General features: G+C 43.6%; 1 protein-coding gene across 1 annotated transcript in view; it reads right to left on the bottom strand.

The window, feature by feature from the left end:
* Positions 1 to 16819, bottom strand: part of col12a1b (collagen, type XII, alpha 1b) — a 132048-nt gene that overhangs the window by 16447 nt on the left and 98782 nt on the right. Inside the window, 11 exon segments of the mRNA XM_080513816.1 lie at positions 652 to 738; positions 5120 to 5197; positions 5748 to 5906; positions 11232 to 11341; positions 12080 to 12222; positions 13016 to 13154; positions 13319 to 13357; positions 14139 to 14303; positions 15128 to 15271; positions 15360 to 15483; positions 16432 to 16571. Coding sequence (XP_080369942.1) covers positions 652 to 738; positions 5120 to 5197; positions 5748 to 5906; positions 11232 to 11341; positions 12080 to 12222; positions 13016 to 13154; positions 13319 to 13357; positions 14139 to 14303; positions 15128 to 15271; positions 15360 to 15483; positions 16432 to 16571 — 1328 coding nt within the window.

Genomic DNA, 16819 nt, shown 5'->3' with positions numbered 1-16819 from the left:
TGGTTATTTATCCTGTGGATGTTGTACAAGGCGGAATACGTTGCCCTGAAGGACATTAACCACGGGAAAGCCTCTCTGCAATGCCTCATAAAACATTTTAAGAGAGGGGAGAAGGTAAACTGCGGTGCCTGTCTGACAGCTGACGGGTGACGCTGCTCTTCCTCCTCCTCCTCCTCCTCCTCTGATATAAGGATGAATGTATGTTCTTTCTGTCAGTGTTGGGTGTTATTACTGCTATTAAGAATTTATTGTTTTTTCATTGATGTTTTCTTTGAAATATTTATAATTCTCTTGGTGGTTTGGCCGGACAGGGGCCTCTTGTCTGACACCACTGTGTTTTACAAATATGAGCTTTTTAAAACAGGTGTGGAGGGATGTCATCTTATATTTGGACCGATACAGTCTTCACATGTTTCTAACATACTGTATCTTTTAAGATTTTGAGCGTGGTACCACCGAGCTGAAATGACGAGGAAAAGTTGGCTTTTGGTAACAAGAAAAGATCAAACTTGAACATTTGATTCGGGGTGAAGGACGGTTACATTACACATGTACACATGACGGCAATGTCTTCACTCGGTCAAACTCGGCGAATGTATGAGACGGTATAAAGAGAAGAATCTGCAGATAAATGGAGGAGTTGATTCTTACCACTGGCCCCTGAGGGCCCGGCTGCCCGTTGGCCTCGGAGATGCAGGTGCAAGAGTTTGGAAGAGAAGGACACTTCAGTTCATCTCTCTGGTGGGGGAAAAACATTCGAGAGTCAAAAAAAACCCAAACTTTTGTTGCACTTTGGGACATTTTGGGAGCAATGGCACTCAGTCACAGAATTTTTGTTTTAAAAACGTTCTGACTGCATTTCAGAAGGAACATGTGTGAGCAGATGGACAATAACAACAATGGCGGCCTCCAGAGTGCGTCGACTCCCTCATATTCCACTGGTTGGAATTCAGTGCAAAGCCAGTTGGAATTTTCTCTCAAGCAGTTGGAAGTGGAATTTTGTCTTTACTGGGAATTTAGTGGAAAAACCATTTAGAATTTAGTGCAAAACTCGTTGAAAAGATAATGGAATTTACTGTCAAGCAGTTGGAATTTGGATTATTTCTAAACTGGTTAGAATTTAGTCAAAAACTGACCAGAATTTAAATCTAAACTGGTTAGAATATAGTCTGTCACTCATATGGATCAAGTCTACCACTTGACTCTAATTAATCTTGGACAAGTTAGAAATTAGTTTATACTAGTTGGAATTTTTTGCCCAGGCTAAACTTTGCTACAACTCGGAAGTAATTTAGCCTAAAACCGCCTAAATATAATTTAAATTCAGTCTTTATTTTTAACAGTTATGAGGAGGAGTTTGGTTTTTTTCCACTGAATTGGTCTCAACATGTTCCAACTTTTTGTTGAGCATCAAACAACGGGAAACAAAACCGATAATCTCACAGTTTGTTGTTTATTCGGGAATCAGCCTGACCTCTGGAAGCTATTTGGTAGAATTGTGTCGATTCAACCAATGATTGCAAACACAATCAGCATCACTTCCACACGAAGAGCTTCTTGGTAGGATTCAGTTTAAAGCTGCTCTGACCTCACATGAACCTCAGAGACACAGACAGTTTCTCCCACGTTCAGCGTGTGCAAAGCTAAGCTAAGCTAAGCTAACCTTTGATCTATTAAAAACACAGTCTTTTTGATCTTTTCCAACATCCCAGACACACAGTGACACACTCGTCTTTAGGATTTCCTGCCAGGATTAGGCTCATTAATGAATTCTTTATCATTATTTAAAGGTTTTCTGTCTAAAATTCTGGGTATAATTAGTCTTTGTCTTTCTTTATTCTCAACACATGGAATGAATAGAAGTAATCTAGCTGTTAAAGTAACTAATATCCTGGCTGTATTGATTAACAAACACATGCCGGGTTGGGTTTTTTTTGTAGTCTGTACGGATGTTTCCTTTGAGTTCACGTTGAATGGCTCCAGTTTTGGGATTGTGTCATAGCTGTCAGTGAAACAGGCCCAGTCACGCAGCTGTCCCCGCTCTGCGGCAGCTCCAGATAATCACCCACCGGAGCTGAAAATCGCATTTCAAAATGTCTTGGACGGCTCGGGCTGTAGACGTGCTCCCCCACACACAAAGCTTTGTTTGTTACTGCCGTCCCCGGAGATCGCTGCTGGGACCCGAGTGAAAAATTTTCGTGGTGAGAAAGACCAGAGACTGAGCAGTGCAGGATTAAGACAAAAAAAAAAAAATGATGTCATTGCTGCTGATGCCTAGAAATGTACTGCACTTAAAACATTCCTGGAGATCCAGACAAACGCCAGAGGTCACAAAAAGTCAGGAGATGTCATTTCACCCAGTGTCCTAAAAGCTGCAGCCTGTCCGGCGTTCATGCTCGCCAAATTAAGAGCTGCTGCAATAAATCCATCATCTGAACTTGATCCTCACCTACGATCACGTGACTGGACCAGGAAAACACGGCTGTCCATCAGCAGCCTCCCAGCGTTGCTCACCAGTCAATGTTTTGAGGGTTTCAACGGATTTGTTGAGTTTGTTTCAGTCTTTTTTGCTCTCAGATACAATTTGCCTGCAACCCTGCTCATGTGTGGAACGTTTCGGAGTTGGTGGAGACCAAATATGGAGCCAAAAGAGACTTAAAGTGACAGATTTCTATTCGATTTCATGGTGAAGTTGTTTTATGCTCATTAGATATCAAAATAAATGAAAGTATTTCACCTCGATAGACACTAAAACTCTGCTAGCCGTGGAGCAAAACGAGACTTAAAATGTCAGATTTCACAGTGACGTCGTTTTCATTATGGATAAAACAATTCAAAATGTTTTTCCTTAAATATACACAGAGTGTGTCTTCGCTGCATCACCTTATGTTCCTCTCCTGGCGTCATTTACTGCCTCGACTCTTGTGTTTGTTTTCTCGTGGGGATGCTGGCTCCACAATCCATCAACAGGTCCAGTATTGGAGGGTAAATGTGACTCCATAACTGGGTGTGTTGTGTTCCTGGGTGGGTCTCTGGGTACTGTGATTGTCCCATAATTTAAAGGCTTTGTAAGGATGATTGGTGTCTGTGAATTGGTTTTAGGCGTGGCTGTGTGACTCTGTTGATCCCGCGATGGACTGGAAAACTCGTCCTACGTGTAAAACGACGGACAATGTGAAAGTCCTTTTGGGACGACTGGATCTAATCACAACGTTCCCCATCTTGTTCATGTTTCGGTTCTGATGTTTGGAGGATGAAATGTAATATAGTCTGCATAATTGACAGGAATAAGAGCCAAAGCTGAGAAAATGACAGCCAGAATATTAGAAATAGTCTTCTTCTGTGTCCTGAAAGCCTCCTGCGAGTTCTGCTAATGCAGATGTATCAGCTGGCGCGGATCACATATACCCTGTTTATTTTCTGGCAATTTGAGCCATTTCTGATTCTGATTACGAGTCCTGAGGAAAATCAAGGACACGTCGACAGCCGCACAATTCAGCTCAAACTCAACTACCCCCCCCCCGACATCCCTACGCCAACAAACACACCATTAACAATTCCTTTACGTTTCCCTTCAGCCTGGATGTTTTCCTCTCAAACAACATCCAGGTGGCCTCGCAGGGTTTTCTACTCGATGGCGAGCGTCTCCAAGATGCAGCGCAGATGTAAAACCTAACAAATGTGCATTTACACAACAGCAGATGTGAGCGTCTGCGGAGATAATCTCTGGACGGTGTCTGTAAAATAGCTTTTTTTTCCCCCTTTGAGCTTCTCCCCCCCCCCTGGGGATGATCTCACTGTCGCCGCGGACTGGAAGGAAACGCAGCCAGCATTGGAAGCATGTGTCCAATCAGCCCATTAATGAGCCACCAGCTCTCAATGATTCAGTCTGCCATCATCTGCCAACACTGAAACCTCACTGTCAAGGACTTCCTGTCAACTCAGTCCTAAAGCTTTACAGCCAACACCGTGAGCGATAGCGTGCTGCTTATGTAACAACGTTAAGCTAGTGTGTTCAGTTATAGTCAGTCGTGTTCCATTGGCTCTTACATTCATCTGAACCAGATGTCTTAATGTTACCTTTATTTAGCTGGTGACTGATTACCACGAAACAATGAGTTCCTGACGTTCCTTTAACGCAAAGTGTTGCAGAGCTGCTGTCTCTCCGCTTCGTTACTAAACTCACTGTAAGGCCCCCGTTTACACGACGACATTTCATCGTTTTCTGCATTTTCGTTTCAGGAAACGTCAGTGCCCTTACAGCGACGTTTTGAATGGCGAAACCAGGCACACTCGCTTGTGCAGAGAACGATCCACTCCCAACATTAGCAACTATCTCAGCTATGAAACTACCAACTACAGCCCGCGGTGCACATGGACAGTGGCAGCGTTCTAGAAAAATTGCATTTCCCCTAGTTTTCCTACAGAGACCGTGTGTTTTTCAAAAAAAGTTCCACTTTGGGAGCCGTTTTCAAAAAGTTGCATTTTCCATGGCTCCGAGCACCGTTGTCATATAAACAAGACATTCAAATGACAATCAAAGTTCTGCGTTTACACGTGAAAACATTGCGTAAATGCCTGCGTCCACGTCACCTGCGATTAACATTAGCGGCTCTAAATAAACTTTAAACTAAAACTCAACTGATGTTTTGTCTCAGGTGCCTTTTTTCTCCATTGTAGTTCCTTATAAATAGAAAGAGGTGAGTGCAACCAGACTTTAGAGCATCTTCCGTCTGCTCAAAATGGCATTTCTTCTTTTAACTCAGCAGTTTATATTCTCTTTTACGATATATATCGAGTCGATATTTACCTCAACGTGTTTATCGATAGCGTATGGAAGCCGGCAAAACAGTTTCAGGCAGAACCTGCACTCTCCACACAGAAAGGCTCCGGGCCGGAATCAAACCAGGACCTTGGTTCTGTGACGCTGCAGCGTGAACCACTGCCCCACTATTCATTCCTGTCACATGTACTAGAAGCAGCTCGGCGAGAGAGAGAGACTCTGCCGAGTGTTTATCTCTGCAGGTCAAAGAGTTCAGAGGGACGGCGGCAGCCGGGGTTGAATCCCGGTTAACTATATCGAGCTCAGAGGCCCCGCGGCGGCCCGGGGTTCCCTCACCATCGACGGCAGGTCGCAACATCTGTCCTTGCTGGTCCAGCCCAAGCTGCAGATAATGTCGAACATCTGGAGCTGGAACTGTGGAGGAAGAGGAAGAGGAGAGGAAAGTCAAAACATGGAGACGCTGTTGTGCGACATGTGTGTGTGTGTGTGTGTCTGTGTGATACCCCCCCCCTTCCTCCTCCGCTAACGGCTGAGTTACATCAGAGGGCGGGGGGCGGGGGTGGTAAAACATCCTCATTTTAATGTCAACTCTAATTCGCTGCAAATGTCTATTTGGACAGCCGCCATCTCGTTCGGGCTCACTGCAACTTTTGAAGATGAAATTATCAGATTATAGAGCATCTTCCTCCCACTGATGTAACGTAGTGAAGTTAATGAGAGAATCAGTCATTGGAGACACACAAACAGGTGTTGACAGCTCAGCTAATACAATACAATAACACTACAACGCCACAGTTTTAACTTCTTTCCCAACTCTTTTTTTTTTTTTTTTTATTCCTTGCTTGAAACCAACTGTGCAACACTGCAAATTAGCACCAATCCTCACTGTGATCAAACCCTGATTCACACTGTCTCTGCATAACGCCGGCGGTCCCTCGTCCAGCCGTTGCTCGAGCTCACTTACAGTTGCCGATTCGCCGGTGGAGCCGATGGACTTGGACATCTTGCCCAGAACCTGGTAGCCGTCGCTGGACGTGTTTCCAGCGGCCTTGATCTCCTTCTCCGCCACTTCTTGGCAGTCGATGTTGAGTTTGACACCGGTGGATGAAACCAGGATATGGAGCTTCAGGGAGACAGAGGAGGAGAAAAGAAAGAAAGAAAGAAAGAAAGAAAAAAAAGGATTGAGATTTTATTGGCATGTCCTTTGTTCTGTGACCAAGCGCCGGCGTCTGGTTTTCATCCTTGCGGCCTGTAAATGATTAGATTTTGTCGGGGGGGGCCAAGGCGAGGGGTGGATCCCCTCTCGACTGGAGTTCTTGCGTGTTGAAACTGGAAATAAGTGAGAGGAAACGCAGCACTTCCTCCACGTCCATTCATAAAGTGGAGGCACTTGATCAGAGCCGCACGCTGAAGCTCCAGAAAGATGGAACGTCACATCTTTCATTCGCTGAAAAAAATGATGTGAAAACACATCGTTTTTGCTTTATTGTTTCGGAAAAGTGACACGTCTCCACGACAACGTTTTCAAAACGATGTCCATTTACACGGAGCCGGTAGGAACCATGTCGTGAGCACGCCACGCCAGGAGTCGGCGCTGAACATTTCCTCCAAACTTTAAACATCTTTCTGCACCTTTAAATGTTTGTGATCACAATCTTTCATTCAGCCCTGCTGTTTTGTATTATTATTATTATGTTTGTTTATATGTGGTGAATTTGATTTGATTGAGGATTTTAGCTATTTGAGGTCAATTTTCAGTCATTTGATTTCTCTCTGTGATCTTTTCATGACTTAAAATGTTCTTGTCATCTTTCCTGAGCGTGTCTTGCACTGTTGTATACCTTCGAATGTTTATTATTTAATGTCATTTTTCATCATATTCAGATCATTATCTGAATCTTTGTGTGCATCTGTTTATCGCTTGGTGATTATCTCGTCTGTTTTCGTGTGACTTCATGATGATTCTTCCTCCCTTTGTGATACTTTTTCAGATTTATTTAGTTACGGTAAGTTTTCGGGTTGTTATTTTGTGTTTTATGCCTTTGTTAAGATTTGTTGGTTGTTTTGATTTTTATTCCAATATACATATTATGCACACCCATATATGTACACGGGTATACTCATACATGGAAACATGGAGGGTGAACAAGGCAAATTAGGGGGGAGGAATGAAAAAAAAACATATATATATATATATATATGTGTGTGTAAAGAAAGAAGTAAAGTAAAAAAAATACAATAAAATAAAAATAAAGAAACATAAACAAAGAAGCAATCAGACAAAATGATAATAAGAAATTATAATAAAAGATTATAAAAATTAAGTGTTTGTCATTGCCATTTATTATTTTGTGGTCATTTTATGAAATATTGACATTATTTATAGTTATTATTATATTTTTTTTAATTCTATCTGGTTGTGTTGTGACTTTTGTGGCCTTTTGCTTCTTGGTAAACTTGTCTGGTGAGTTTGTAGTTATTTTTAGTTGTTTTTCATGAATCACCCAGACTTGTTTTGTCTTTTTTTGCCACTCTGGTTATCAGAGTTCCTGTGGGGAAGCTTTGTGGCTTTACATGTTGTCTCGTGCTGCTTTGGGGTCATTTTATGAGTCTCATGATCAGCGTTTACCTTAATTCGCTGACATCTGCAGATTTTCCATCAAGTCACCCGTTTGTTGTTCAAGTACTCTGATATTTAGCCCGCATCTTAGAGATTCCTTTTCAGCTGCAGAGGCACATTTTTGAGTTTGCCCAGAATTCCTTCCCTCCTCACTGAGGGACTGCTCACAAATCTTAATGGTAAACCAACTGAAGCCACACACAACACACACACACACACACACACACACACACACACACACACACACACACACACACACACACACACACACACACACACACACACACACACACACACACACACACACACACACACAAAACACCACCGTTTGCATTTCTCCTCACTGGCATCACTCTCGCCACGTCTTTGTGTGTGTCGTCATTTTGTGGCGAGGCCTGATCCTCGCCTTCACGGCAGCAGCGGGAGGGAGAGACGTGGTCTCTGCCGGAGCCGCAGCCCGTCTCCTGCGGTTCGTCCGGGCGGGAGTTCAGTGAAAGCACAGAATCATCAGCAAACCATGCGATGCTGAGCAGCAGGTCGTCTTGCACCAACTGCTGCTTGTGTTACTTTAAAGCAGCTTGTCAACAGTTTGTTCTCCTTGTGTAAACACGGGCTTGCATCGATGTAAAAGAGGTTCATTGTTGATTCTAGAATTGCCCATTGGTACGCCTGCGTGTCTTTCTGTGAATTTTCCAGGCTCTACTGCCTTTAACCCCAAAGATGGCCGCGCCGAGCTCCGGGTCCACGACCCTCACCCAGATGGAAACGCATAAAAAGATGAATGAACCCCAAATGTGAGCAGAACTCCCAGCATCCTGAAAGAAGACACTTTCTATCTGTTTAAAGGAGGAGGAAAAAAAACTGGTCGGGGAGTCGGTTTGACGTAGCCCACACGTCATCTGAAACGCATCCCGGAGTCCACCCCCTAGTGCCGCGCCGCTAATCACACTCATCCATACGACCTGGCTGCATCCCAGCTCAGAAAACCGCCTTTTCAAACACTCCGTCAGATTCCGGAGCCAACTTCCTCCAGATGCAGCACGGAGCGGCGAGCGAGGTGCTGCTGAGACTGAGCAACGCCGCCACACGTCCTTTGATTCACGGAAACCAAAGCAGAGAACGTGAATTCTCCCTGTGCAGAGTCTTCTGTGTCGGTGTGATGATGTGGAATTTACTCAGGGGGGGGGGTCAGTCCCTGGACAGGGTTACAGCTGCAGCTGCACTTTTTCATTTAATGACATCAAGAAATAACAAATTCCGATAACTGGGCTTACGATAAAACCAAGGTATTTCTGCAGATCCTGACTCAATGAATGCTGCATGTCACACCATCTGGACACCTCGGCTCAGACGTGTGTGTTACAGCATCAGTTCAGGGTCAATGTCATTCCGGAGCTGAGCAACTTTGTTACAGTTTCACTAAACTCCCGTTTACTGGACCGGGAGAGCCTCGTTATTCGTGGACGTTTCAGGAAATCTCGTTGCTTTTGTCGTTCAGTTGGAGAGTTGCAGTTCTCTCTTAAGTCCTGCTCAACAGTTTTTGACTTTAGTGTTACTCGTTGCTTTTTCACTAAACGTCTCTTTAATGGAGATGGAGCAGCTCTTCAACTGAACAAACGGTCCTCCAGATAGCAACAGGAAACATCTCCACTTCTGAGTAGCGTTAGCCTGCGTGCTATGTAGCTGTGATTAGCATGAGCCACTTTAAATAAAGGTTACCTTCCCCTTCGAGGAGCTGTCTGGATATCTAAGCTGGTTTGTGGTGGTTTCTCCTTTTAAGACGAGCTCAAATCCAAATGATAGAGCATCTTCCTCCCATCACAATCCTTCCAGCTCAGCTAATGTATCTAGACAACAACTCAACTATGCTCACGTGACAAAGACATTCATATTATGAGGCGATTACTTGTTCTTCTTCACAACTAGTTATGTAACTTGGCAACTTTGATAAACTATAGTTAACTTAACTCTATCCAGGTACTCATTTTCAGTAACTCTTAGAATCCTGGTTAAATGAAGAGCTTCATCAGATTTGAACTGGAGTACAACTACTTTCGCATCTTCTAAATTGTACTCGAATAAAGTTATTTCAAAATACCTCAATGTACCTGAATTAGAAGTAACTGACTTTCAATTGGGTTCAAGTGGATTGCATGCTGTTAATTGTACTTAAATGTGAGTAGAGTCCCAGATTCAGCAAATACTACAGTAATGTGAGTACTTTGCTCTCTGGAGGTCCAAAGCTGGTTGGATTTTGTGCTTCAGAGGGAGTAAAAAGTGAATTCGGGGGGGTGAAAACATGGATTTACCCTCAACATGAATGACAGTGGACCGAGCCAGCGGGAGCAGTGTGCTGAGGTGTCGAGGAGCCTGGAGACCGAATCACTGAAGCTCTCCACTGTCATTAGCAGCCGGCCCGCCAGACGGAGCGTGCAGATGCATGCTGGGAGGTAAAACCACAGGATTCCTTGGTGGTCAGCTCCCGGGTGTGTGTGTGTGTGTTCGGAGGAGGGGGGGGGGGTGGTTAGCCGCTGGATCTGATGTCATTGTTTAACAGCGGCAGCGGTGACCCAACTTTTTCCAGGCTCTGATGAAAACCTCGGTGGGACAGACAGCTCGTCAATGAGTCTCCATCAATGCTCGCTCTCTCTCTCTCTCTCTCTCTCTCTCTCTCTCTGTCTCTCTCTGCCGTATCTAACATATTGACTTATTTCCAAACCTATTTACTTATTCATTGACCTATTTGGTATTTACTTGTTTATGCACTAACTTCTTCACTTACCAACTCACTGACTCACTAACCTACTCAGTTACTTATGTCATCACTAACGGTCACTTACTTACTAACTTATTGACTTTCTGACTTACTTACATACTGACTTGCATATGTATTTACTAGCTAATGTACTTACTCACTAGCTTATTTATTTCTTTATTCACAAACCTGTTTGCACACTAACTTCTTTAATTACAAGCTACTCACTAACTTTTTGACATACTTGTTTATTTACTTACTTTTATTACTTTTTGACTGCCTTACTTAGTACTGCCTTACCCACTCATTGGCTTGCAAACTTATTTACTTAACTTTCTAAGTTACTTATTGATCGACGAACCCACTGACTTACTTATTTACTCATTTAGCTTATTGACTCACTTGATATTTGTTCTATCTACTAACTTATTTACTTTACTACTGACAACTTATGTGGCATGTCTAAAAGTTAAAAATAGATTGAGATGAGAAACTTTCAAACAATGAACACTTTTTTCCTACCGAGGTGAAATTAAAACACCACGACTTGCAGCTCTGCCAAACTATCCTCCTCAATAATCCAAACCAAACCTGGGTACATGCCGGCCGTCGCCGCCTTCAGCCCACCACTTGAACCGATCGATCGCGACGAAGAGACCTGGCGGCCTGGCGCTGCGGCGCGGCCCTTTAAAAAACCCGCAGACGACCATCTGCAAGCGGGTCTGCGGTGGCGTGTGAGGTGCGGCGCCCGTAATGTGCAACACATTTGGAATCTCAGGCATCCGCAGTGGTACCTGCGTGACCTCGAGACGTCCGGCGAGAACAAAGCGCAGCGATTCCATTGATGTGTCGTGCCTCGGTTTGCGCCTCGCTGCAGAAGATGTTACATAATTCGCCCATTAAAGACACATTGCAACTTAAACGTGAAACAAGCCAGACCGGTGGAAGAAATTAGCGTTTCGTGTCGCATCCCTTTATGCAGGATTCATGACGTTTTTTTTTCATTCTTCCAGGCATTCATCCAGCGCTGATGGCTGGCAGGAAGCATGTCTGAGATGTCGCTCGCCGTTTACCTTGTGGAAGCTGCCGTGGAACATCTTCTTCACTTGGCTGTTGTCGAACGTGACCCTCTGCGTCTCGCCGCGCTCATCTTTGTTGTAGAACGACACTGTTTTGCTGGAGGCTGATCAGAGAACAAAACATATATCACATGTCAGCACTGTTAAGTGACGCACAAATAAAGTAAGTCATTACTTTAGTAAAACAAAATCACGCTGGTAAAATTCTTTAACGTATGGACGGCATGATACCTTTGTCTCACATGACGTAGAGCTCGAGCTGAGTTAGCATTAGCCACGGCTATCGTCTAAAATAAGTGTCAAACATCAGGACCGACGGCCAAAACTGCCCACAAGAAGCTCTAATTCGGCCAAACCAACAAGCAAAATGAAATAAATTCAAAGAAAACATTGATTTTTTTTTTACACTGAGACTCGAGCTGAGATATCAGTGACGCTGCCATGAAAGCTAGCAAACTAGCATTAGCCTCACAGCCATGCTGTCAGGGGGAATTTTCAAAAGTTTTTTTTTTTGGACATCTGACCGTAGTTTACAGCAAAAAGCTTTATTAAAATAGACTTATGATGGAACCCAGAGTTGATGACTGAGGCTTTGCTGTGCAACACATGGAGAGCCCTTTATAGATAAGTCATACATACTCCTGTGGTGTAAAGTATTAATTTTCAATAACAGAGATTTAAATCAAATCAAGCAAATGTTTCTGATGGGTCAAAACAGCTTGAGCCAGCTGATGACAGCATGTTGAGGGCTCCTTTACCCGTCTGCTCACTTATCGGGAACACGACAACCCAGACGTTTTCAGGAAGGGTCGACCGTTGCTCCACGCAGCAGGGAAACTTACGGTCAATGGTGACACCGGTCTCCGGTTTGTGATCGCTGCTGGAGACCTGCCAGATGTCAAAGGCCTCGGCAGGCGTGTCAGGCAGGAGGCGGAACATCAGGATGATGGTGTATGCGTGGGGGAGGCCGTTGGGGTGGATCTCTCTGTTCAGACACACGAGACGGGAAACATGAAGAGTTTCGTCGTGGTAACGTGCCGAGTGACAGCGGACCGAGGATGACACAACTTTTCACACTTGCGCGATTTCCTGGTCTGGAACAAACATGTGGACCGAACACGTGCCGGACACATGCTCCCACATGGAATCCGTCGCAACACCATGCACGTTGGGTTATTATGGTGGGAGTTTGACCAGCTAAGACCTTTTAAATGGAAGAAAGTGTCAAAGCCACAGCAGCTTCTCTTTGTTCAGTTTCTTTTAACCGGACCACCAGAGTCGGTGTGATTATCAAACACGTCTTTTTGTTTGGGGCTCACCAATAACAGAGTTCAAGCTTCTACAAAAGAATCTAACACTGCGATCAAAGAACAAATCTGACGTGTGTGGATGTCCTGCGAGTTACTCAATATGCTGATGATGTTATCCTCCTCACTCTCAGACGAGTGGAGCTCTATCGCCTCATGCAAAATTCATTCTTGACAAAATTATACTTTTTTTTATCACAAGTGGGGACAGGGTTCAATTGATTTAAGGTAATTGCAATTTTTAGCACTTTGAAGCAATTAACCAAGGGAGACAGAGGTGAGTTAACGACTCACAAGGAGATTTTTAGGCTCTAATGTGGAAAACATGGTTGTTTTATAGTAAATTTTGACAATTCGTAGACATCCATACAGCCTTTTTTAACCAATTAATCCAAATTACATAATAGCCTGTTGATATTTGACTCGAGATTGAACCACAAGCAGTTTGAGACGTGTTTCCTGGATCCTTACGTAGTGGGCTGTGTCAGGAAGGCGTTCTTGTGCAGTCTGTACGACGTGTAGCTGTTGAAGGAGCCGGGCTCCATGGAGACGCCCTTCACGTAACTGTACATCCTCTCTGTCAGGTTGAACGCCTCCAGCATCCTGAAGCCTGGAACATCACATCCAAAGGTCTGTCTTTAACTGTGTGTGTGTGTGTGTGTGTGTGTGTGTGTGTGTGTGTGTGTGTGTGTGTGTGTGTGTGTGTGTGTGTGTGTGTGTGTGTGTGTGTGTATGTGTGTGTGTGTGTGTGTGTGTGTGTGTGTGTGTACTCACCAGGTGAGGTGAAGCCATTCAGGTAAATCAAAGGACAAGCTGTGGACAAGAAAAGACACAGACTGTGACTTATTTTCTTGTTTTTAACTTCATCAGTACCAATTACCTATAATCCCCTCTATGTGAAGATAATTTACATTTTAAGATTAAAAAAAAAAGTTAAACTATTGATAAAAAATGATAGCCACTAATCAGATTGAACATTAAGCAAATATAATTTTCAAGAGGATAATAAATATATTTATTATGGATGTCAATAATGTTTGGACTATTTTTTAACAATAACACACATTTTTTAACCAAAAGTTTAATTTATTTACCAATAACAAGCATTATTGTTATTATTATTACTATTGTCATTATTAAAAGCAAATTTGCAAGCATTAAATTGCTTTTAGTCTCACTTTAATTTAATCTAATTACATTTTCTTCTGCTTTTTAACAAAAATCAATTGGATTCAAAGCAAATTATGTTTTTAAATGTAATTAAATTCAAATCAATTCATATACAATCAGATGAACGTCTTAATGTTTCAACCTATATTTATACCACTGAATTACACATTCTACTATGAAGCTCATTACATTTAATCAACACAACAAATTAATCAAAAGATCTTCAGACACTACACACGAGACACAAATGCATGAAATGTGAGGCTAAATGAGGTCAACAAACAATTTTTCAGTCTCAACATTTCCTTAAAAATCAGGTGATCCTCTTAATCAAATCCAACCTCCTTCTTTATCGACATGCAAAACAAATTCACATTCCTCGCTTCAACGTGTCCCGAACACAACAAAACAACAACACACTCACATGAGCTGGCCGTCTCACAGATGAAGGTGACCAGGTTTTCTTTGATGGTGTTGAAAGCGTCGAAGTCGTCCACCACGAACACGTGCCTCTCGCTGGGTTTGCTGCCGATCTCCTGCAGCTCCACGAAGTCCACGTCGGCCACGCCGATGGAGAAAACGCTGTAGCCTGAAGGCACCACGGCACGTCCTCAACTTTTTACATTATCTCTCACCTCAGCGTGATTTATTGGAACATCAAACCAACACTGAATAAATAAAGTGGTGATGGAAATTAAGATGAGGATTAATAACGGAGATAAACGAAAACTTCACAATGACAAATTTCACCTTTTCCAAGCATCAAAACGTTTAATTGACCGTGTTTTTGATCGGTGGAATTGTTGGGGTTTTCTAGGTATTCAGCTCTAAAGGAATCAAATAAAATTGAAATAAACATGGAGAATCCAAAAGACCTTTTTTTGCTTGGTTGTGGACGTGTTTCTTTTTTCTTCCTTTTTCATATTTGCTCTCTTTATGGTCCTATTTCTTTAATTTCTATTGTTCAGAATAAAACAAAATAGAATTTAAAAGAAAGATATCATAAAGTAGGTTTAACGTGTCACGACAAATAACCTTTCTTTATTCATTTCCTAATGTATTTACTAAGTAGCATGTTTACTGACTAACTTAGTGACTTATTTACTTACAAACGTTATTAACTTTCTGACTAACTTGCTCCCTTATTCATTTCCTAACCGACTGACTTACTAACTCACCTACGTATAGCTTGATTCTCTAAAGTATTGACTTATCCATTTACTGGTTTACCTACAAAATTATTTACTTGCTGACTTTCTTCCTTCCTAAATTGTTGACTCATTCATTGACTTGAATGGTCAAATGAAAAGTAAGCTCATTATGAGCGGATGAACATGTGACCCATTCCCTTCCCCCGGTGAGGATATAAAGAATTCGCTGCGTGGGGCCGCTGATGGACTTCCTGTTTGTTACCTGCGTGCTGCAGCTTGGCGGCGCTCTTCTTGACCTCGTCCTGAGAGCGCCCGTCGGTGAGGACCACCACCACCTTGGGGACGTTCCTCCTCATGCCGTTCTCCACGGAGAAGGCCTTCTCGTACGTGTGCTTCAGAGCCACTCCTGCACGACACACACAAACTGGTCAGGGGCCGCTCGGCGCTCCGAGGCCTCGCTCGGCGCTCCGAGGCCTCGCTCGCCGCTGCCGCACCTGTTTTGGTGTTTCCTCCTCTGTAGCGGATCTGGTGACACGCAGACATGGCGACGCCTTTGTCCTGGTAGGCGTTGAGTCGGAACTCCGTCTTTGCCTCGTCGCTGTACTGGACGAACGACACCTGAGGGGCAGATCGCTCAGTTCAACCAACCGTCCAGTCTCAACACCACGAGGGAAGATCTTGGCGAGAGGACTGAATGTGGCCCTCCGGCAAATCTATTTGGCTCAAGCGTCACCTTCTTCCATAAACGTGCTCGAGACAGACACCCTGCTAATGTCCACATTTAACAACCCTCCAATAAAATCGACTTCCCCAGAACATCCACTCACTCATGCGCTCAGATGCCGGCACCGCTGCATCCAAATACCACAAAGAGAATAATTAAACGCCGTCTGATGGAGGCAAATGAAGCAGCGTCTGCTCACCAGCTTTTTTGGATTAGGACAAAATCTCATTGTCCAACTTGCCCCTCAGGGATGTAAGACGAACCAATAATAGGAACCTAATGGATTCATTTTTTTTCAGGAAAACACATGTTTGGATCGGTTCCTGAAAACTAAGATGAATTGTAGTTTTTCCTGTGAGGCAACAAAACTTCAGTACCGTTCAAAAGTGATCCAATGCCTCTAGTGTTCCTTTTAGTCTGGAGTGTCAAACTGCTTTCAGTTCAGGAGTTTCATCAGTCCAATTTCATCTTGGGAGGACTGGACCGGTAAAATAGAGCCATAACAAACTTGAAATCTAAACTTTATACTTATTCTTTGTTGTGGCGCAGAGTATACGTGATGAAAATGTCTATAGTTTCACAAAACCGCACAATTTTGCCAAGTCACCCTGACAGCGCGGCTTTGAGGCTAATGCTAGTTTGCTCGCTGTCATGGCAGCATCAGCGATATCTTAGCTGGGGACTCAGTGTCGTGTCGCTACTCTTAAGAAATTAGTTTTAAAAAAATGAATCTATTTTAACAATTTATTTTGGTGGTTTGACTTGATTAAAGCCTCTTGTGGGCCAGTTTTGGTCCACGAGCCTTGTGCTATGGAATCTAAAAACAGATTGGCGGTACAAACCTGCATTCCCGAGGGTCCGATGACGTCGAAGGCGGCGATCATGTCGGAGACAAAGTTCACCACCTTGTTGAAACTCTCCTCGCCGATGCTCCACGAGCCGTCGATGAGGAACACCACGTCTGCTTTGGCTCCTCTGCAAACTGGAGGCGAGATTTAAGAAATGGGAAGACAAAAAAAAAAGAGCCAACGTACAGCTTTGTGTCAGTCCAACAACAGCAGCACGTGCCAGCGGAGGAAACGACGCCGTCACACGGCATCGTTACAGTCATCTGGCAGCAGACGATGCAGCGCTGCCCTTCGTATACATAATTATGGGCTCGACTGATTAATAAAGAGAAACACCGGCGAAACAAAAAGCAGGAAACATTTGGGCACCAGAAGGCTGCAG

Source organism: Blennius ocellaris (genome assembly GCF_963422515.1).
Source record: "Blennius ocellaris genome assembly, chromosome: 18".
NCBI classification, from domain to species: domain Eukaryota; kingdom Metazoa; phylum Chordata; class Actinopteri; order Blenniiformes; family Blenniidae; genus Blennius; species Blennius ocellaris.
The sequence above is the reverse complement of the archived record's forward strand: the minus strand, read 5'-3'. Positions and strand labels throughout refer to the sequence as shown.